At 37.7% G+C, this 22,433-nt stretch overlaps 1 protein-coding gene and 1 pseudogene across 1 annotated transcript; one reads left to right on the top strand and one right to left on the bottom strand.

Moving 5' to 3' along the window:
• Positions 1-1,112: 1,112 nt before the first annotated feature.
• Positions 1,113-21,144, bottom strand: SH2D1A (SH2 domain containing 1A). The gene is made up of 4 exons (XM_032882342.1): positions 20,778-21,144; positions 7,711-7,774; positions 2,702-2,846; positions 1,113-1,648 (listed from the first exon to the last, which is right to left on the bottom strand). The coding sequence occupies exons 1-4, from the start codon at positions 20,912-20,914 to the stop codon at positions 1,608-1,610; spliced, it is 387 nt and encodes a 128-aa protein (XP_032738233.1). The 5' UTR covers positions 20,915-21,144; the 3' UTR covers positions 1,113-1,607.
• On the top strand, positions 8,723-8,904 carry LOC116882169 (annotated as a pseudogene).
• Positions 21,145-22,433: the final 1,289 nt, after the last annotated feature.

The raw sequence follows: 22,433 nt of genomic DNA, 5'->3' as shown, positions 1-22,433 counted from the left end.
ATGCAAACATAATTCATATATTTGGGATTATTACAGAATGAACAAGTTAGAGAGAGTGAAAATTATTTACACCTATTAAAATTTAAACCCAAGCTACAAAAAAGGAAAAATTATCTAAATATATGCATTTTGTTTTGAAAGTTGGCTTTCTGAATTCCTTTACAAGCTAAAGTAATGCCTTTTTTTCTAGAAATGGTAAAAGGCCCATAATACATTATTATAGCCCAACTCCACCTCTGCACTCCCACTGCAACCATCTTAAATACTCAGACACCAGATCTTGCCAGTGCACGGAGAGTAGCTCTGTCTCTCGGCAGTTCATCAAGCTCACCCCCACTCGTGCACAACCCAGAATGCCAATGTATTAGTTTACAATAGAACTTAGCATTTTCCTCCAGACCACGGACCAGAGTATTTGTGTTGACTCATTCTGCCTCTAACAACAGATCCACCTTCCCAGTGAGAACCTCATTTAGCATGTGCTTATCCCCTTTAATGGACATCTTTTGCTCTTTTTCGTGTTACTTTTTTTTTAAATTGTTACTGTTTTATTGTCCAACTAGAGAGCAGAGCTGCCTGAGCCCAGGGTGCTGGGTGTTTTTACTTCTCTACCCCAGTGCCTACTGTGTTTGTTGAATTCTAGGAGCCCTGAAACAACTTGATGTATAATCAAATCACAAAAGTCGTAAGGATATACATGTGATAAAAAATTTATAAATTATCTGTCACTGTGTAAAATCTTGGCTCTCACTTAGGTTGTCATCACTTGGAACTAACTGTTAATAAACAACACAACTGTAAGGTTTTCAGGGCTCCCATAAGGCTACCTCATCGGGAGATCACTTGTAAATCAGCTACTCGTGAGCACAGCTGCTGAAGTTTCCTTTCAAAATAAGGTTTTACACGGAGTACCAACAACTGGGGTAGAGGTAGATGAAAAATCCTGTAATATCAAATGTAATCAACATTTAGAGCATATTTTAAATTACGGGATTTTTAAACTCCAGACTGGTCTGTGGATTCTGCTATCCAACATCAGAACACTAGGCAAAAAAGTTGCATTTAAAATTAAACAGAAATTCTTCCTTCTTTATCCAGTACTTTTTTTTTTTAACACACAGCGCACAACTTCATAACTCCTCAAACACCCTACAACTCCATAGCCAGTGGAGAGCGTGATACTTAATTAGAACCACACATGACAAAGACGAGGGACGAGAAACCAGCTTCCTGCCATCTAATCAAGAAAGACATTTTAAAATCAGTAGCTGTCGAATAATATTTCACTAAAAAATGATGCTTTTGAGAAAAAACAGGATTTTTTAAATTTCTATTTGGCAAGGATTGATATTAATCTTTTATAAAGTATCATTATGCTTTAAATCATTTCCTATTTGTAAATAATACTGAAAATAACCTTATTTCAAAGCTCCACATTATCGGCAAAGTCCATTTCAGCTTTTACATCACACTAGATACTTGCATTACAGGACTATGATGGTTTTAGAAATACATTTGTAGCTCACTGAACTGTATTATCTACAATATATAAGACTTAGCATATATTTAAATTATAGAAAATAAAGTACAAGGTATTTGATTTTTCTTCATGGTGCTTTCAGGAAGACATCAGGATCTTCTCTTCTCCCTAAAGAAAAATAATAATGAAAATCAAGAAAAAAATAAATTTACAGGCTATTAAAATTACAGGTTAACTGGAACTTATAATCATAAAATTTCCAATGGCATAAAGCTCACAAAGATATAACCCAGTGATATAGCTCAAGCAACCAGTACTTAAAACTGAATTGTAAAGAATGGAATATGGAGCAGGAAAGAACAGTTTGTAATTGTGATGTGTAATTTGTAAACTGGAGATCTATTTACATCTCTATTATAAAAGCTAACTACTCATTAATTTAATTCAGCACTTAAGTCTAATTGTCAGTTTATGCCTGAGCCTGGGTCCCTGTCAAAAAAGGACATAACATCTCATTTTTCTAATCATAAATATTTATTGTTTCAATCTAGGCATATCCTCTTACTCCAACCAAGTGATTAACCCGTTTCAGGAGATGAATAGACAATCACATATCTGCAAACGTTGACCAGTAATCTGTCGTCCCCTTGATACATACACTAATATAGCTTTGCTCAGGAGATGTTAACAACGCATGCCTGTAGCATGACAACGTGTACTAATTTAGTTTCCTTCGCTACAATAAAATGTCATTAATTCAAGCACCACAAATTCAAAAATGACGATCACGTGGGCCACTCTAACACTAGGCTTTCCATCCCCGAAGGGAAAATACAGTTTACTAAGCAAAGGTGAAGGACAGCCCAGGTGTTTTCGGAACTGTATAAGTCCCATCTTTCAAGCGTTTTGTGTCTGAGTTAGTGAAGTGAAATGGTACTTCTGTTTTGGCAAAAGGGACAGTGGAGACCAAGATGGGAAAAGAAGGGTTTAAATGTGGGCTCATCGAATTCTTTATATTTTCCCGGAGTTTTATTGAAAGTTTACAATAGAGCAGATTGAAATCATAGCGTGTGCATAGTTCCCTCTTGCTCCATTGGCTGGTAACACCTACTTCCCCACTGCATGTTTCCTACAGAACTTCCCATAAACATGTATTTATGAACAGGTTGACTCATAACCCTGAGCTGCCGAGCCCTGTAGAAAAGTAACAGTAAACCATACCTGTAGCACCTTGTGCACTTCTAAGTGAACACTTCTTCTCAACTGGATACTGCAGAGGTATTACAATACCTTGATCTGGCTTCTGAAATGCTGAAATGAGATTTTTTATTTTCCGGAAAAATCTTTTATGAACCCCAGGAGCCGTCTGGAAAATAAAAGGCCAAGCAAATTATTCACCTACCTCCTAATGATACAAAGAGGCCTACAAAATGTGGGTGGGGGGGGAGGCTTAGAGAGGTAACATGTGTGTAACTTGTTCAAATATTTGAAAACATAAGGAAGAAGGAAAAACAACATTTCTAGAAGAGCTTACTTTGGTTGGCTGAATTTCCCTGCAAGAGGAGCTAATGAGCTGTCATTTCAGTTCTCCCAAGGGTAGTATTAGTTTGTACAAGCTCTTGCTCCTCACCCAGCCCTTCCTGCCTGCTACCCATCACACATCCCGAGCCTCTAAGGGTATACAGGCCATTACCCACAATGAATGTACCAACAGAGACGATGCAGTTAAACATAGAAGAAAACACAGATCATATAGGTCATTAATAAAAAGCCTGAAAAACCAAACCAACAACAACAACCCAGCCTCCCAGTCATCATTCCACAGTAAAAATGCTACACAGGAAATTAAAAATTGACCGTTACGATACACACAACACATAGCTAGGTAGTCCTCCAACTCTCACCTCACGATGCATCCTGCCTCATCCTTCATGTTAAATTTTTTCCTCCTCGGGGAAAGTTCCCTATCCTCCCCAAAATTGCTCTCTGCCAACTCCTCACCATGACAAGGTTTTCTCTATGATGTGAAAATGAAAGACTATATAAGGTCACCTTTATTTATTTGTTTGCTTTTGAAGAGATCGTTATTTGCAAGTGACTATTAAAATGTGTTCCTTTCCTGACATCAATTCTCTTGCGAAGGCACTGCTGAAAACAACAATTTCCTGCAAAAGCTTATGAGCCCAGCTTTAGGCATCAGCTCAAAACTGTCATTTTACATAAAATAAAATAGTATTGCTATAAGCAATTGAACAATGACTAGTTTTGTTGTTGTTGTTGTTGTTATTGTTGTTGAAAGCTGTTTTTCAGCTATTCCATCTGGAAGATTTTTGAGGAGGGAGCTGTTTGTTAGCATTTCATAAGAAAACATGAAAAAGCTCTTTTTAGCTTTAAATTAGTGTCCTCTCAGAGGTTCACACAGCTCGGAGCCTCTGTAGATGTAGAACACTCTCCCTCTCAGCTCCACCCCTATGGTCAACACACCTTCCCAGAACTGGGGGCACCTGGGTGGCTCAGTCAGTTGAATGGCCAACTCTTGGTTTCGGCTCAGGTCACAGTCTCAGGGCCCTGGGATCGAGCCCTGCATAGTGCCCTGCATTGGGCTCCGTGCTCAGCAAGAACTCAGCTTGAGAGTCTCTCTTTCCCTCTCCCTCTTCCCCTCCCCACACCCTTCTAAAAGAAGTAAACAAAGACAGAAAAAACACCTTCCCAGAACTCGACTTGAGACCTCATCCAAAATACCATGGCCGTTCTTAGAGAGCCCCAAACAGTTCTTTGGCTCCAAGACCGAATCTCTAAATTGCATGGTAGGTCAGAAGCACAAAATACCTCCTTGTATCTTCCTCACAGCACTTTTTCAGTTCCAGGCACTTTCCCATCATTTGCCTCCACTATTTCCTCACAAATCGGCAGTGAGTGGCTGATTTGCTTGTTCCCATTTGACAGATAAGAAAAGGAAAATACAAGGGTGCCTGGGTGGCTCAGTTAGTTGAGAAATACAAAGGGATAGTTCAGCTTGCCCGAGGTCACACAGATATCCAGAAGCAGAACTGGCTCTAGATCCCAGCACCCAGTCTTCTGTCTTTCAGGCCAATACCCGCAACGAGTTCACCAACAGAGAGGGTAAGACCAAATAGTTTCTAGAGAAGTTAGAGTCACCAACCAGAAAAGAAACTGTACACTCCCCCAGTGTGGAAAGATTTCAAACCACACATCTTTTTAGCTGTTCTTGTGGCTTGTAAAACCATTTATCAACAGAAGCATCTTTTTATGGGGACTTACATGCAGTTAACACTTGATTATCCACACTAACAGAAAGGAATAATAGCACTGGATGTACAGTTTGAACATGGGATGCAATGTGTCGCTGGCAAATGACTTTTCTAAATGATAGTGTTTTGCTTAGGTTAATAAGTAAAATTATTTAGCACCTACTGATCTACTGATGATCAAATATCCAGAAAAGCCCAAAGGCACTGAAGTCCACAGGGAGAGGTTAGATTTTTTTTTTACAAGATACTGATGACAATGCATGTATTAATAAATCATAGTTGACTATGTGTAGAATTCTCTAAATCAACAATTTAGCAAAATTTTAGCCTGAGTCTCATGAGATAAGTTAATACACTAGGCAATGATAAAACCTAAAAGTCTATCTAAAAGTAGAAATTCACATAATATTTGTCTTTCATAATTTGGGGATCCAGAGTTCAAATTTTATTCCACTCTTTGAAACAAATCTCTATTTCTAGCACAATCCCTGCACAGAAAATGGAGTGTTGCTGCCATGATTTTTCCTGCATTGTGGCAAACTAAAGCATTGTTCCAAAAAGCAGTATAAATATCTGTCATTTAACCAATTTTGAAAATACATTTACCACAAGAATTATACCACTGACAACTCCCATTCTGTCACTGAACTCAGCTATTGTTCGAATTTGCACATATCCCATACTGCCACCTCTTAGTTATCCATGGAAACATGTTTTGGATCACAGCTGGTCTTCAATATGCTCTGGAGAAATTTCTTCCAGTCAGGTGATATGAGCTCTGAGCACACACACTAGTTTAATATTCCCTTTGCAAAAACATAACTAAGAAAGCAAATTTAGTAGATAGAAAAAAATGCAATATGCATTTCAAAAATAAATCTAAAGCATTTTTTTTAAACTGTTTTCCCTTTGGAGAAAACATGCCAATCTTCTGCTCTCTTGGTGCAGATAATTACAATATTATTGTATAAACGAGGTTAGACCAGACAACAGGATGAAAGGACATTTATGTTCAATAAGCCCTTTCTTCCTTAACATGATCACAAGCATGTAAGAATCCACGTATAATGTTATACTTAGAAGAAAACAAATTTAAAGGCAAAATTAGCTAAACCCTAATAATTTAAGAACCTTTCCATAAAGAATATTCTTCAGCAGCTGAAGGCTACTTCTCTAGGGAGAAGGGCTATTTCTAATCAAAGTATATGCAAATATATATGTATATATCACACACAACTGTTCTTCATGATAAATGAAATTTAATTTCTTATCCAATCCGCTCAGCAGTGCTGCAGAGAATTTTAAAATATAAATGGGTATAAATCATTTTGATTAGAAATGTTATGGCTTTGCCTCTAATTAGTATTACAGTATTAATTATCGCAGATAATTATAAATTAATTATTAATTATTATTAATTATTATTAATGAATTATTTATTTATGATATAAAGCAACAACATGTTTCAAAACTTGCCCTAATTCTTCTCTGTAGTTCAAAACATTTGTAGTCTGCAACTTGGGCTTTCTAGTTTACTGATGAATTTGTAAAGGTTAGAGCTATTTTAATTTTTTTTAAGTCTAGGCTTTAGAATTTCTTAAGCGTATAAATTGAGTTATTAACAGAGGTTGATATTCACATTTATGTTTTCAAACAGCTCATAATAAAGTGCTTTCATCATAAAGACAGTCTGTTTTTAAAGACTCAGAAATCCGAGAAAGCATTTGAGGTCAAAGGTTTCAGTTGTAGAGACCTCTACATTGGTAAGATGTGATATCCTAGCCTGGTACATGGACATACATTCACTCTGCAGGCATTACGTGCAATGGTATGGTGACTTTCAAATGTTTTCAAAGCCATCATTTTTTTTTAATTTTTCTAATGAATTTTTCTAATGAATTCTTATTCGAGCCCCAGTTGATAAGCAAAACAAAAGCAAACCGTTCAGATCAAAGATGAATTGGGCACCCAAAAGCATACACACATTTGTCCTCCTCTCCCTCTGCTCCCCAACCCCCGCCACCCCATGGCACCCAGGTGGAAGAACCTTGGAATTTTGCAGAGCATACCTTTAAACCCACTGCGATGTTCCCTCTAATTTTATTCTGCCTGCCCGTGTCCTTTCCACATGGCCCAGCTGGGAGTCTTACCTCCACACAAAGAGCAATCTTGATTACTAATCCTTGGAAAATCCTCCCTTCTTTGAGCTCCTATGCTAGATAATATAGCAATTGACCATATACAATCATATTGTCCGCAGTTTGGGTGAGCTCACATTTTTGAGGGCTTTCTATGTACCAGGTCCCATGGCTAAGAGCTTTCTTTTATATGCATTATCCCATTTAATCTTCAAAATGAGACCTATGAGTAAGGCACTATTTTTAGGCTCATTTTACAGATGAAGAAATTTGTTCAAAGAAGAGCTAAGTAACCTGCTCAAGGTCATAGGTGAGGAGGAGAGGGGACCAGACCTGGAACCCAGATCTACCTGACAACAAACTCTGAGCTCTCACATCACTCTTTAATTCATATCGTATCTCCCCAAGTGTTTTAGAGGCTCTTAGAAAACAAGAGTCATGTTTTTTAATCCACCATAGAACCAGTTTTCATATTGGTACCATTCGGTAAATAATTGCTTATTTAACCATTTTACACATTTTGTATATGCTTTTTAAAATTTTGCATAGGCACTAAAAGTTTGACACAATGCTTCAATTTTTTTTATATTTTCTCCAAAGTGAGATCATTCTATACAATGGTGGCTGAACAGAACTGGGACAAAAATTCTCTAAAGCCTTTTTAATGATCCATGAACAATTCTGGGTTGGAGCTTTAGTGATTTGAATCTGATGAATACTGGGGGAATGTAGGATTTGACAACTCTTTTAAAAAACCAGGCTAAATTTAAAACACCTCTCTGATACCCCCAGAAGCAAAAAATAAATAAAAGAGCTATACCTCAGCACTCCAAGAACCTGTTTCTGTCTGGGACACTCGGTATGTATAAATGTAACCTTGATACCTGTGAAAGAATAAACTTCAGTTACTGAAACATTCCAAAAGATTGACAGATGCTCTAAATTTGAGCCTGACTATTCCACATAAATGTTACATATACAGGGACACACATATAAGGCGCCATTGCATTCATAGGAAGAAAAGCATGGGAGATCGAACTTGCTTGCATATTATATCTGGCTAATCACAGTTTTTAGAGAGCCTTCTTTATCTTTTCCCTTTTTTAAAATATGGGAGTTCACACTCTTAAGGATTTGTCTAGTTGAGAGACTGGATAGAAAGAAGCTAGAGACCTGCTATAATTAGTAAAAACCATGGATTATTAAATAGGTTGAAGGAAGTATAGTCTTATTTTTTAAAGATTTTATTTATTTGAGAGAGAGTGCACATGCAGGAGGAATGGCAGGCAGAGGGAGATCAGGCTTCCCGCAGAGCAGAGAGCCTGACTTGGGGCTCCATTCTGAGAACCTGGCATCATGACCTGACCAGAAGGCAGACACTTAACCGATTGAGCCACCAAGGTGTCCCCAAAGTGTAGTCATACTACCTTTAAGTACATATAGAGCCTTAAGGTGAAAAATATTTCACTGGGATAATGTACTATCAGGTCCACTTAAGAGTAATAATAATATAAATTATAAATATAATAAATATAATACTATATTTCTATAGTATTACTACTGTGGTTACTTTACAATATAATATAGTAATAATAGAAATTTGAATTAGAAAAGACTCCTGGGGCACCTCGGTGGTTCAGTCGGTTAAACATTCGACTCTTGGATTCAGTTCAGGTCATGATCTTGGTGTCATGGGATCAAGTCTCCGTACAGCTCCCCACTCAACACAGAATGTGCTTGTTCCTCTCCCTCTGTTCCTTCCTCCGCTTGCTCTCTTTCTCTCTTACTCTCTCAAAAATTAATAAATAAAATTTTTAAAAAGACTCCCGCTAAGCTTTGCACAGTGGCAGTATCATAGCCAATGAGGTTTATCCGAGGCGCAATTATTGCTAATTGAAAAAGACTCCAGCTAAAGTACTTGAAAGCAGCTTGTCCTTTGGGGTAAGCATTCTCCACCATCATGCAGTGTATAAGCATACTGTACAACTATAATTTATGCCACGAGTTATAGATGCTGTATTAGTTTGCTTTGGCTGCCACAGCAAAATACCATAGGCTGGGTGGCTTAAACAAAGTTTATTTTCTCACAGTTCTGGAGGCTGTAAGTCCAAGATCAAGGTGCTAGCAACATAGCTTTCACTCTTGGCTCATAGGCAGCTACTTCCTTGCTGTGTGCTCACGTGACTTTTCCTTGTGTGTGCATGTAGAGAGACATGTCTCTCTTCTTAGAAGGCCACCAATCCTAGGATTAGAGCCCCACCCTTACAGCCTCATTTAACCTAAATATATTCCAAAGGCCTGTCTCCAAATACAGCCACAGTGCGGGTTAGAGCTTCAACGTAATGAATTTGATGGGTACACAATTCAGTCCACAGCACATGCATTATCACTTTCGGACCCCACAACAATCCTATGAGCTTTATACTGTGAAATTAATCTTATCGATGAGGACACTAAGACTTTGAGAATCTAAGTAACGGAAACCACACTACTGATCCAGCAACAAAGATGGGATTTGAATCAGGCCTATTTAACTCTAGATCCCTAGCTCTTGGTCCCATATGGTAATGGATATAGATTATAATCTGTCTAACAAATTTTACTTCATAGAAAAGTAGGGTAAACTTTGTTCTGAATTATTTCAAATTATGAGTAGGAATATGGATCAGATCCTCTGGATCAAGAGTTTTATTTTAAACATTTTCTGATTGTTGTTCTTAGACACAGGTTTAAGTCAATATAAATCTTTGGTTAGAATATATTCTAGCCATCAAAAGAAATGAAATTTTGCCATTTGCGACGATGTGGATGGAACTAGAGGGTATCATGCTTAGCGAAATAAGTCAACCAGAGAAAGACAACTATCATATGACCTCCCTGATATGAGGAAGTGGAGATGCAACGTGGGGGGTTAAGGGGGTAGGAGAAGAATAAATGAAACAAGATGGGATCGGGAGGGAGACAAACCATAAGAAACTCTTAATCTCACAAAACAAACTGAGGGTTGCTGGGGGAGGGGGGTCGGCAGAGGGTGGTGGGGTTATGGACACTGGGGAGGGTATGTGCTATGGTGAGTGCTGTGAAGTGTGTAAACCTGGCGATTCACAGACCTGTACCCCTGGGGCTAATAATACATTATATGTTTATTAAAAAAAATTTAAAAATTTATTAAAAAAAAAAGAATACATGCTAAACTTTGGTAAAAATAAATGTATTCAGGGCTGCCTGGGTGGCTCAGTGGGTTAAGCCTCTGCCTTCGGCTCAGATCATGATCTCAGGGTCCTGGGATCGAGTCCCACATCGGGCTCTCTGCTAGGCAGGGAGCCTGCTTCCTCCTCCCTCTCTCTCTCGCTCTCTCTGCCTGCCTCCCTGCCTACTTGTGATCTCTCTCTGTCAAATAAATAAAATCTTAAAAAAAATGTATTCAAACTTTGAAGAACAGATGACTCTAAAGCATTCTAAACAGAGAGTCATCCTCAAGTAATCGACTTCACTTACCATCAATTCCCTTTAGAACTAAAAGTCTTTAAGGGGCACCTAGGTGGTTCAGTCAGTTGGGTGTCCACCTCTCAGTTGCAACTCATGTCATGATCTTGTCCTGGGATTGAGCCCTGTGTTTGGCTCTGTGCTCAATGGGGAGTCGGCTGGAGATTTTCTCTCTCTCTCCCTCTGCCCCTGCTTGCTCTCTCTCACAAATGAATAAATAAATCTTTTAAAAAATGTGGATTAAATTACTATATTTTTAATCAAAATACATCAGTAGTGATTACCTAAAGAGCAAAAAAAAAAATACATCTAAAATACTGCAATCAGGTTCATTCAATTTGTGAAACCAAAAATATTCAATTTAATTGCTGGTGTGATTATAGGAAATATTTCATTTTTGTTATGAGCGTTTGCCAGCATATTTAGATCATACATAAAATAGCTTGATACATGCATATATATGATATGTTAAGTAAATATATAATGTTACGTTGTTAAAGTTTTTTTTTTTTTTTAAGCAATAAAATCTACCTCAAAGCCCACTGGTTACAGTAAGTACTCTACAGGAAACAAGGCGAGGGCTTTGATTTCCATTTTTCACCATGGGAACTTGAAACATAAGGCTTTAAGTGATTTTCTTAGTCACATAGCAAGATGGAGATAGAAGCAGAGAAATAGCATAGTTCCTTGGTTCCAATTTCCCGATGGGAAGCGATCAATGGCAGTAATTCAGTATCATTAGAGGTGATGTGGAAATGCATTATTTAAAATCTCAGCGACGAGGCAAGCAAAACCGTAAGCAGCCAGTTTTCACTTTCTGAAACAGCGAATCTCTAAAAAATACAAAGAATCTCTCTCCCTACTATCATTCAGCCTCATTTAGTCAAAATAAATGAGTCTGTTTTGAAAATTGTTTCCTAACGAATCTGATCTTATCTCACTTTCAGTTAAGCAGCAGGAACCTGAGTACCACTTCAAAAGCCCTTACCTCCTTCAGTCTCTAACAACCTGGTGTCAGTGGCAACTAAAACTTCTCGTGATTAACCCATCTAATATTAACAATTTCCTACTCCCCCGCCCCTCAGATTTCTGAATGAGCAGAATTGCTTCACCCCACAAATAAGCCAGTAGTTCATCTCTTCCACTTTCAAGTCACAAAGTAACTGACCGAGAATCCCCTGTACTCAACCCTCATTACCCTATGGTCATGGATGGAGGAGATCTAAAACGCGGCCATCCAAATTACATTGCCAGGGTAATAACATCAGCATCACCTGGGAACTTGTTAGAAATGCAGGGTCTCGGGCCTTGCCCCAGAATTGCTGAATCAGAATCTGTATTTTAACAAGATCTCCAGGTGATTTGTAAGAACGTTAAAGTTACAGGTAAACTGATTAAAATGCAGAGAGAATGCCCACACCTTTCTGGGATTCTTGATGGCAATTTCTGCAAAGTCAAGCTGGTTTCTTGCACTCACCTAGGGCACTTCTGCACCACCTCCTCCTTAGTCACTCAGTCTCTGCTTTCGGAATTAAGAGTACACTTATCATAAGGAGCACTGAGTCATGTATAGAACTGTTGAATCATTATACTGTACACCTGAAACTGATATAACCCTGTATCTTAACTATACTTTAGTAAAAATGTTTTAAATTTCAAAATAAAAGTTTTTTTAAAAATAAATAAATACAAGCTGAAGCTTTTCAGTTGTTTCTGTCTTCATTGAGTAGTGTTTCTGTACCATGCACTTCCTCTTCTCCAACAAAATTTCATGGTTTTGTTTTCTGTAGCTTGAGTTATGAAATAATTTTAAAATATAAAATTAAACTAAAATATTGATAATGTTTTTTCAAACTACATATACTCTCTCCTCATCCACTGAAAAACCAGTTCTAGGAAATAAATTGGAAATAAAGTTATAAAAAGAGCTATAATACCGTGCATATTTTTGACTTAATGAATGACCTTGCTTATCTTCTTACACTCCAAGGAATCAAAGGACAAATTAATTTCATAAAGATTTTCATAGTAGTTCTATTTTAAGGGTGGGAAAAAAAAGAGAATCAACCTACGTACCCCTAAATAAGGAATGTTATGCAAAATAAGAAAATAGTAACAGAAAGAACCATGCAAAATTATACTGAAGTGCAAAGGTATTAGAGTTCTCTTATATTTTTCAAAAAATGTTAACATCATGGGTTATGTTAATATAAAATTATGGCACATGAAAGAAGTGGACACACGGAGACACCCCCTGATTACAACTATTCAGAACCATACCTATATGTATATTAACTAGAAGCAAATTTAAACTAATATAAATTCATCCTTGCATATTAATTTTTCTTATAAAGTTATAAAAGTATATGTTATAAAGTTATATAAGTATATATGTAATTTTTATATATATAGATATATACTTTTTTTAAAGAAAAAGAAACAAAATTATAATTTGGTGCTTTACAAATCTAGTCTAAGGCACAAACCAGAAAAATATAATTTATGTTTAAAATCTGTTACATCCCTTTTAGGATTATCTTTTCTCTGACTCCTTCCATTAATACAGACAAACCAAGAATGCTCCGTATTTTAAATTCCTTCCTCCACCAAATCCTTTGCCAGACTTGTTGATTAGCCTGGAATTTAAAATTTATCATGAAAAAAATCTAGAAAATGAATAATTAGTAGAAAACAGTAGGGGCTTTTTGTTGCTGTTGTTGTTATTGTTGTTGACACTATTTTTAACTAATATTAAAATTTGCCTTCAGTTTTTCAAAAGCTGTCCCAACCCTTTAAAAAGTGCTCTGGTTAGAAATGAATGAGAAGAAAGCAACCTGACTTATTTCTTATTTTCTCAAGGGGTCAGTGTTAGGGACAGACCTTGGTTTAGAACTAACAAAACCACATCAATTCCTTCTTCATACCACTTCAAGGACTACACAAAAGAAAAAGTTTAGTTACATCTGATTCTTCATGACTTTGCAAATAAAGCATGCTAGTGCCCATTCGGTCTATGTCTATATAAACTATATACGTGCAAAAATCAAGGCACAATCAAAATGTGACTGATTTTTTAACAAATATTTCAGAACTTTTATACCCAGAAGAATGGTATCTTATACAAAGCCATCATTATTGAGACTATACTCTGAATCAAGAGATTTCTGAATTTCCTCTTGACAATCTTTCTTTTTTTCAGACTGAACTTGAATTTACAGAGCCATCAAGTCATTCAGCTTCAAGTCTGATGGGAAAACTATGTAAAACCAGTTTCAATGAGTCATGACAATAAATATAATTTTTTCTTTCCCTGAACTGCCATAGCACATTTTATTTATGTACTCCTAGGATGCTCTGACTTTGTATTGCAATTATTTGTAGATCTCTTATTTATATTAATACCTACTACATGTTAACTTTATAAATATTAACTCATGTAATAATCATCTGAGGATTATTAACCCTATGAAAGAAGTACTATTCTTATCATTTCCCTTTTCACAGATAAGGAACATGAGATACAGAAATTTTAACTTGCCCGAGATAAAATAGCCAGTATAGGGTCAAGTTGGGATGCAACCAGAGTCTGGATGAAAGATCTGAGCTCTTAACCATCTTTCTACGCTGCCTCTCTCTTATATCAGAGGAAATGAATTAATAAATTGGTCTTAAGGTGATTCGGAAAGCACAGTTCTCAAAAAGGGAGGGAGTCTGTTTGGCTTCAGAGCTGGAAGTGTCCACCAAGGGGAGAGGGAAAGAAGGAGCTGAAGGAAAGAGGCCAGTTGAGGAGAGCCCCAAAAAGATTAACCCAGACTTTCCCTTCACTTAAGCAAATGACATCCTCAGACTAATCTTGCACCTTTAATTTCACATTGTCAACTAGAATCAGCACTTGTTTCACTGGCCTGTGAGCTGTCCGTTTGGTGGTTTATGTAATGCAACTTTAATCGTAGGTTGGGTTTCCAGCTTGCTCTGCCATTAGTGGATTGTACTCAGAAAATCCAAACTAATTCTGATGACCTAAATTATCATGAAGATAAATGCGGTACCAACACACATATCCAATTGTAATAAAAAACTAACTGTAAATTAAGTCATAATTTCTCTTTCTTTTGAGTTCTTTGCCACAATGTTCCCCTCTATTACAGCTGATAAACTGGGATTTTATTTCATCACTCTTCCTTCCCCCATTTCTCCAGTTCAATGGTTTGATAGACACTTTATTCCCAGTTATCACTTAAATCTCAAAGGACAAAAAGATAACTATCCTCTCATCTAAAGACGTATATGCCAAATGACTTCATTATGTGTCCTTGCAGCTAAAGAATATAACAGCATTTCAGCTTCCAAATCTTCCATTAGATAGGTAACAAACAAAGTCAGAGATGTACAAAAGGATGCTAATTATGGAAATAAACTAATTCTGCAAACTACTTATTTTAAATATTTTAAGTTGGTTTTCTACCTATCACAATCAAACTACCCCAGTGGGCATCTTGGGCTTTCCTGATGGCTGTCTACATTGAGAGTGAGAAAGGAAGAAATGTCAGAGTTCAAGTGTACCTTAGTGAGAAGAAAATATACATAGAAAATCAAAAAGGATAAACTAAACTACACTAAAATAAAATAAAATAAAAAATATTTGCATTAATAAGAGCATTTAGTACACAGGATGAATACAAGAAAAAATATGCGAGAAAGGAAGAAATGTCAGAGTTCAAGTGTACCTTAATGAGAAGAAAATATACATAGAAAACCAAAAAGGATAAACTAAACTACACTAAAATAAAATAAAATAAAAAATATTTGCATTAATAAGAGCATACACAGGATGAATACAAGAAAAAATATGCTAAGTCAGTAGTTTTCTTAAGCAACAGAAAAATATGGTAGAAAAAGAAAATTACATTTACAATAGAAACAAAAAAAATTGACATGGACATCCATCCATACAATGACTAGAAATAAACTTAATAAAAGTGTGCAAGACCTATAGGAAGAAAACTACCAAACTTTACTGATGGATATAAATTTCAAAAATTAACAAATGGAGAAATGTATCAGGTTTTTTGATGGGAAGACTACATTCTTTAAAGATGACAATTATTCCTTAATTTATTAATGAGCTTAATGTAGTCCCAATGGCACTTTTTTTTTTAACTTAACAAGATTATTCCACATTTCATCTCAAAGAATAGTAAGAATAGCAAATAATTCGGGTTCCTGGCTTGTTCAGTTGGTGGAGCATGCGACTCTTGATCTCAAGGTTGTGCATTCAAGCCTTACCTTGGATGTGGAGATTACTTAAAAATAAAATTTGGATGGGAAAAATAAAAGCAAATAATTATTTAAGTGTATTAAACATTATCATACTATAGTGCTAGTAATACAAGAATAAATAGATCACTTGAGCCAAATACATGGGAAATACTAACTGCTATATGTTAGAGTTTAATATGTAGTAAAATAGGCTAGGAATTGATGGGGGATGGAAGTTCTATTTACGAAGTCTATTAGGACAATTGTTAGCTACTTTGAAACAAAATCAAATTAGATCTTTTCTCATGAAAATGGAATTAAAAATGGAATTAAAGAAAATGTAAACTAGCCAAACCATAAATTTAAAATGAAAACTGAAGTGAAGTGGTATAGCATCTCTGGAAGAGAAAGAACTTTCTAAGCAAAGGAAGAAATTAAGCACAAAGAAAATGAGCGACAGATTTGACTATTAACAATGTTAATTTCTTGTGTATCAGAAAAGAGTAATGGCAAACATCAAACTGAGAAAAGATACTTGCAACAGATGAAGGACTAGTATATAAAAATTCATAATGTGTTAGGAAAAATAGTAAGATCCAAATGGTTAAATGGCAAAGCACACAAAGAGCCAACTTATGAAAAAGGAAATACAACAGCTTACCAACCATATAAAAGACACTCACTCACTAATCAAAGAAATATGAAAGAGTGAGGCACCAAACTTCAAGAATTTTTGTTAACAATATACCCATTTCTAGGGAGGGCATAGTGAAATGGACACTCTCATGCATTACTGCTGAACATATATGTAAACTGGCATAACAATTTAGGAAAAATATTTGGCGATCATGTATATGTCAGGAATCCTAAGCTGTTAATGTTCTCTGACCTGGAAATAGCACAACCTCAAATTCATTATAAGGAAGTAATCACAAATACAAGGAAATATTTATGGACTAAAATATGAATCATGATGACATTTGTAAGAGCAAAGAAAAATGGAATGATTCAAATGTCTAAAAATGATGACTGGTTAAGGAAAGTATAGTACGATCACTGGCCAAACTATCATGCAGCCATTAAAAATGATGTCTTAAAACATATATGAATAGGTTTTTTTTCACGTTAAGTGGAAAATGCAATAGAATACGATATTGTAAGAGCACTTATGTGTTTAGAAAACAAATTATTTTATTAAAATATGGAAGAAAATTCCCTTAATTTTCAACAGTAATTATGTTTATGTTATAAAACTATAGATGATTTCCCTCATTTTCATTACTTACATTTTTCTGGTTTTCTATAAGAACAGGTGTTGGGAACTATTTTTAATAGACTCATTATATAAAAATCTGCATTTATGTGTCGAAAATGCCTGAAAGGAAAACTCACTTTAAAGGAAGGTGAGCAATTCTGTAAATGGAAAACTTCTTTAGTAGTTTATGAGATTGAATTTTCCAGAACAGAACAGAGGAAAAGGCCATATCTAAAGGTCATGATTGGGGGCTCAGAATCAGGAAAAGGAGCAAGCACAGTTTGAAAATAGCGTTTAAAATAACCTTTGAAAGGCACACATAATGTATTATTTCTGCAATGAAAGTACAGAAACTAAAGCTCAACCAAGCTTTCTTGGATAATGGGAGAAAACGGGAGGTGGAATGAGAAAATATTCTGAGCTATATCTTGTTCGTGTGTATATGACACCATTTACATTGTTATTTCTACTGCATATCATAAGCACACAAGTTTTAGTTTCAAATGAATATGTGGTTTATTTCAAAATAAAATTTGATTTTTGTTACTACAGTGTAGTACTAAAATGGGGGCATGAAATTTTTATGTTTCTCAAAAGCGACCCTTGGCTCAAGAAGAGTGAGAAACTCTCATAAAAGACAATGTATCCTTGTGTCTTTCCTCTGTAACACAGCCTGGCAATCATGATCTAAGACTTTGAGGCCCCAGTGTGCCCATCAAAAGACTGGCTAGGAGACTCCCAGTTGGCCTACCAAATTCTGCTACTTCATAAGGAGGTTTGCGCGGAGAGCTTAGAGTCATAAAAATTGCATTTATGCAAGATTCACTTGGGAGTAAAAACTTACATGTTTTAGAATTTCCATTCTAAGTTAATTCCTTATGTGGTCCTGGCCTACATAGGCAAAAGGATAAAAGTAGCCTCTTTTGCATATTTTTCCAACAGCGATCTTATACAAAAGGTAGGCACACATTACGATTCCTATTTAACAGGTATGGCAATCAAGACCCAGAGAAGCTGAGTGACCTCCCCAGAGCCCACAACCTGGCCTGATTATCGGTCCAAAGCTCTTTGCAGTAAAGAAGGGTATTTGCCTTGGCAATCCATTTGTTAACTCAAAAATATTTATTGAGTGTCTATTATGTACTTCATAACGTGCCTCATAATGGCTATTATGTGCTAGGTTGTGTTCCTGGTGCAGAAGAGTTTCCATTTTTGCTGAAGGACATAGCAATACATAAGTAAACAAGCAAATGTCAGCTAGTTTAAAGCTCCTTGAAGAAAAATAAAGTCATAGAGTATAGCAGGCACAGGGAGAAGCTACTTAATTTAGATAGGGTGGTCAAGGAAGTGGTCTCTGAGGCAAGACGCAGAAGTAACAAAGTGTAAAGATCCTAGGAGGAGAACACAGTTGGCAGGTTTGAGAAACAACAAAGAGACCAATGTGGCTGAGTCTTTAGGTGCATTCTTGCCACACACTGTCTCAACTTACTCTCCTGCCCAGGCTTCTTTTTTATCTCTAGGGTAAGGGGCTCATTATCTCTTTTCTGAGCTTCTTTAAAGAAGCCTTTTCACTTGTCCACTCATTCCTCCACACTCTTTTGATAAGAAAAGAGCCGAAGTGTACTAGATGGCTTTCACTGCCCTTCCCCAGTTTCCACTTGGGAAAAACAAAAAAAAAAAAATCATAAGGATCTGAGCCCAAGACTAGTATCAAAAAGACAATAAATAACAAGTGTCCACGAGGATGCGGAGAAAAGTGAACCCTTCCACACTTCTGGTAGGAATGTAAATTGGTGTAACTACTATGGAGAACAGTACAGAGGTTCCTCAAAAAAACAAACAAACAAACAAACAAAAAAAACCATGGGAATAGAAATACCATGATCCAATAATTCCATTACGGGGTATTTACCCAAAGAAAACAAAAACATTAATTCAAAAAAACATATGCACCCCTATTTTATTGCAACATTATTTACAATAGCCAAGATATAGAAGCAACAAGTGTCCATCACCAGATGAATGGATAAAGAAGATGTGGTATAATATATATAATGGAATATTACTCAGCCATAAAGAGAATGAAATCTTGTCACTTGCAGTGACACGGATGGAGCTAAAGAGTATAACGCTAAGTGAAATAAGTCAGGGAAAGACAAATACCGTATGATTTCACTTACATGTGGAATCTAAAAAACAAAACAAAACAAAATACTCTTAAATACAGAGAACAAACTGATGGTCACTAGAGGGAAGAAGGACAGGAGGGGATGGATAAAATAAGTGAAGGGGATTAAGAGGTACAAATTTCTAGTTATAAAATAAATAAGTCATGAGATGAAAACTATAGCATAGAGGATATAGCCAACGATACTGTAATAACTTTGTATGGTGACAGATAACGACCACACTTATCACGGTGAGCATTTTGTAACACATAGAATTGTCACATCACTATGCTGTACACCTGAAACTAATATAACATTGTATGTCAACTGTACTTCAAGAAGAAAAAAAGATCTGAACCCAAGAGATTCGCCTGCTTCCACGTATTTCTCTTAAAATCTTTATAATAAATGTATTTAGCATGGCCTGAGAGTTGCCACCAACATGGCTTGACCATGTAAAAAAATAATAATAAATAGACAACAAAAATCATCTAATAATGGCCTCAGTGTGATCTTTCTTCACTGACCCGGAAAGTATTTCACTGTCTTGCAATTAGGTATCAAAATTACTACTGAGCATTTTCCTTCATTTTGTTTCTGACTAGAACTACTACACAGTGCAGGTATTTCTCGTGTGACAAAAAGTGATCGATCTAGTTCCTTCCTTAGAAATGTCCCATGAGTACTGAAAGAGCTCGACTGAAGACAGATACAATAATAATAACAATAGCTTAGTTTACTGAGCATTTATTATGCATCCAGTCCAGTGTTAAATTCTTTACCTGCATTATCACACTCTCTTATGAGATAGTTCGTATTATTATACCCATTTTATGGACAAGAAAACTGGAAGGCCGAGATGTTAACTTGCCAAGGTCACAAGCCTACCATCAGACTGGCAGTGGATTAGGTCTCAGATCTCCCTGATTCTGGAGCCCTGGAGCAAAGATGAAGGATCATCTGATTCAAAATGGGCGTTAAGACTCAGGCATGCCTAGGTAAAGGGCAGAGCTGAATCATAACAATGGTGTTTTTCCTCCATGCCCTTTAGCACTACTGTCAGTCCTAGATTTTTATCAAGAAGGGTCCCACTTCTGAAACTCCCGGCCCCCACACACAGCTCCCCTAAAAGAAGCGAAGTAAGTAGATCCAGAGAGGCAGTTTGACTTCCAAATATCCCCCTCTTGGCACCCCGACCTAACCGGCATTGCATTCTTAAAGTAATGGATTCCGTTTCTCGGTCATCCTCCTCTCCCAGAATGTGATGGTTTCCTTTGAGAGTACACCTCCAATTCCATGTAAAGAGATCTGCAGAGAGGCCGTTCCTTTTCTCAGGAGCCGGTGGCCCCGGTTCCAGCCTGTCCACCATCCCAGGGCTCCACCCGCCCGGCCTCCACTAGCGGTCAAAACGGAAAGTCGGGAGCCTAGATCTTTCTCAGAGCAAAGGTAGATTCTAGGCTGCGTCTCCCCACCCCAAAGGGCATTCTCTGCCGCTGTCACAAAAGGCCCGGGGAGGCTTTTCTGGAGAGTGAAGTCCCTGGGAGTGAAACCCCCATGAAGGGCCTAACCCGAAGCCCGGTCCGCGACCACCCTGGGCTGGACCTGAGGAAGACTGTCTCATGAGCAGAGAAGGAGGCCTCGACATCGCCTGCTGCCGCCCGCACCCCCAGCCAGAGCCCTCAGTGGGTCTGGTGCCCGTGGCCACCAAGACGTACTCACAGCACACACAGGCAGTACACGCCGGGGACGGTCTCACTGTCTCTCAGCAAATAGCTGCCATCCAGACCCGTAGCAAGTAGGAGCTTCTCCCCCGTCTCCCGGCTGATTTTGCCATGGTACACGGCCACTGCGTCCATGACCTAGTGGACTCGTAGGCCGCTGAGGCGTGGGACAGTGGAAGGCAGATGCCGCTGCTGCTGCAACCGGGCCCCAAGTCAGCCACCTGACTCCTAGTTCAGCCAGATGTGCAGAAAAAGAGAGAGGAGTGCCGGAACAACAGGATGTTGTCTATCTGCCTTAAAACCTCCTTTCACACTTCAATTAAAACCAGCTCAGCAATTCAGAGGCTTGCTTATTGCCACAAGGTTCAATCCCCCTCCCCGCCCCCACCCTCCGTACCCCTACAACACAACACAGGGTTCAGATGAGACGGGAGGCCAGTTGGAAGAAGGTCCTTGCAAGATCTGTGTTGTACTACGGTGGCAGCCCCTGGCCCACAGACAGGAATGCTTGCTAATGCTTCCGTTCTTGCAGTTGTGCCAGGGGCCACCAGGGATGACTTAGCTTAACTAGTCCTCAGAGATGTTGATGATAGAGGCAAGGTGTACACGGCCCTCATGTGGGCCAGAAACATGCTGACAGAGAATGAAAGAACCAAAAGCTCTGAGACCAAAACACAGAAACTACCAGTACTATCAGCAGGTAGTCACTCCTGAGCACAGCCGGGAAGGTCCTTCACAATCAAAAGTAGTTGGTGAAAAACCTGCATGGGCCAAGTCTCCTTTTCTACTCTTCCTAGTCCTCTTCAGTAGTCCCGATCCTGAGAAAATGCTGATTTTTCCTACTTTCTTGGCCAAGATCCCAGGGTCCTGATCGAGGGACAAAAATCAATCTATGTCTAGGCCGCCTAGATGGCTCAGTCAGTTAGCATCTGCCTTCCACTAGGGTCATGATCCCGAAGTCCCGGGATTTCCAGCTCCCTGCTCAGTGGGGAGTCGCCTTCCCCCCTCCCTCTGCTCCTCCCCTGCTCATGCTCACTCTCACTCGCACTCTCTCTCTCTCAAATATATAAATAAAACCTTAAAAAATTAGTCTGTGTCCAAACATGTTCCAAATATTTTTTAATGTGATGAGCCTTAGATGAGAGAATGAATCATTTCATTGGTGCTTTGTCTTTATGTGGACTTGTATATGCCCTTTGATGTACGGGGTTTGCCTTTCCACATTTGGGGCCTAAAACTTGTTTTAAATCATATTGCAAGTGTTGATAATTATATCCTCTGTTGTTAACAGAGGATATGTTTCTTCTTCAGTTGATGCTAAACCATCATTAATTTTTTAAAGCCTTTCAACTTTCATTTCCTTCTCTGAAATGAAGCATTGTTTCTATTTTAAAATATGCAGTTAAGTAATATTCTCCTCAAACTTCCCCTTTTTTACTGGAATAAGACTTTGTTTAATGCTTGAAGCTGGATGGCCTTCTACATTGTTCCTTTTGATTATGTAAAATACTTGTAAAACAGGAATTTAAATAACTGAAGTCCTGTGTTTGTTGTATCTCTTCCACGACTTCGGCACCTAATTCCAGCACCTAATTCCGTGAAAACATGGCAAGGCTGGGACCTCAAGGCTGGGAGAACAAGTTCTAAATCCTCA

This window comes from Lontra canadensis, unplaced genomic scaffold (assembly GCF_010015895.1).
Source record: "Lontra canadensis isolate GAN:19392208 unplaced genomic scaffold, GSC_riverotter_1.0 scaffold81, whole genome shotgun sequence".
NCBI lineage: Eukaryota > Metazoa > Chordata > Mammalia > Carnivora > Mustelidae > Lontra > Lontra canadensis.
Note: the sequence above shows the minus strand (reverse complement) of the source record. Positions and strands in the feature narration are given on the sequence as shown.

Coding starts and splice junctions, on each gene's coding strand:
- SH2D1A (XM_032882342.1), bottom strand. CDS start 20,914: ATGGACGCAGTGGCCGTGTACCATGGCAAAATCAGCCGGGAGACGGGG. Junction 2,847..7,710: donor CAGGTTCTTGGAGTGCTGAG/GTATAGCTCTTT, acceptor TTTATTTTCCAG/ACGGCTCCTGGGGTTCATAA. Junction 1,649..2,701: donor AAGTGCACAAGGTGCTACAG/GTATGGTTTACT, acceptor ATTTTTCTTTAG/GGAGAAGAGAAGATCCTGAT.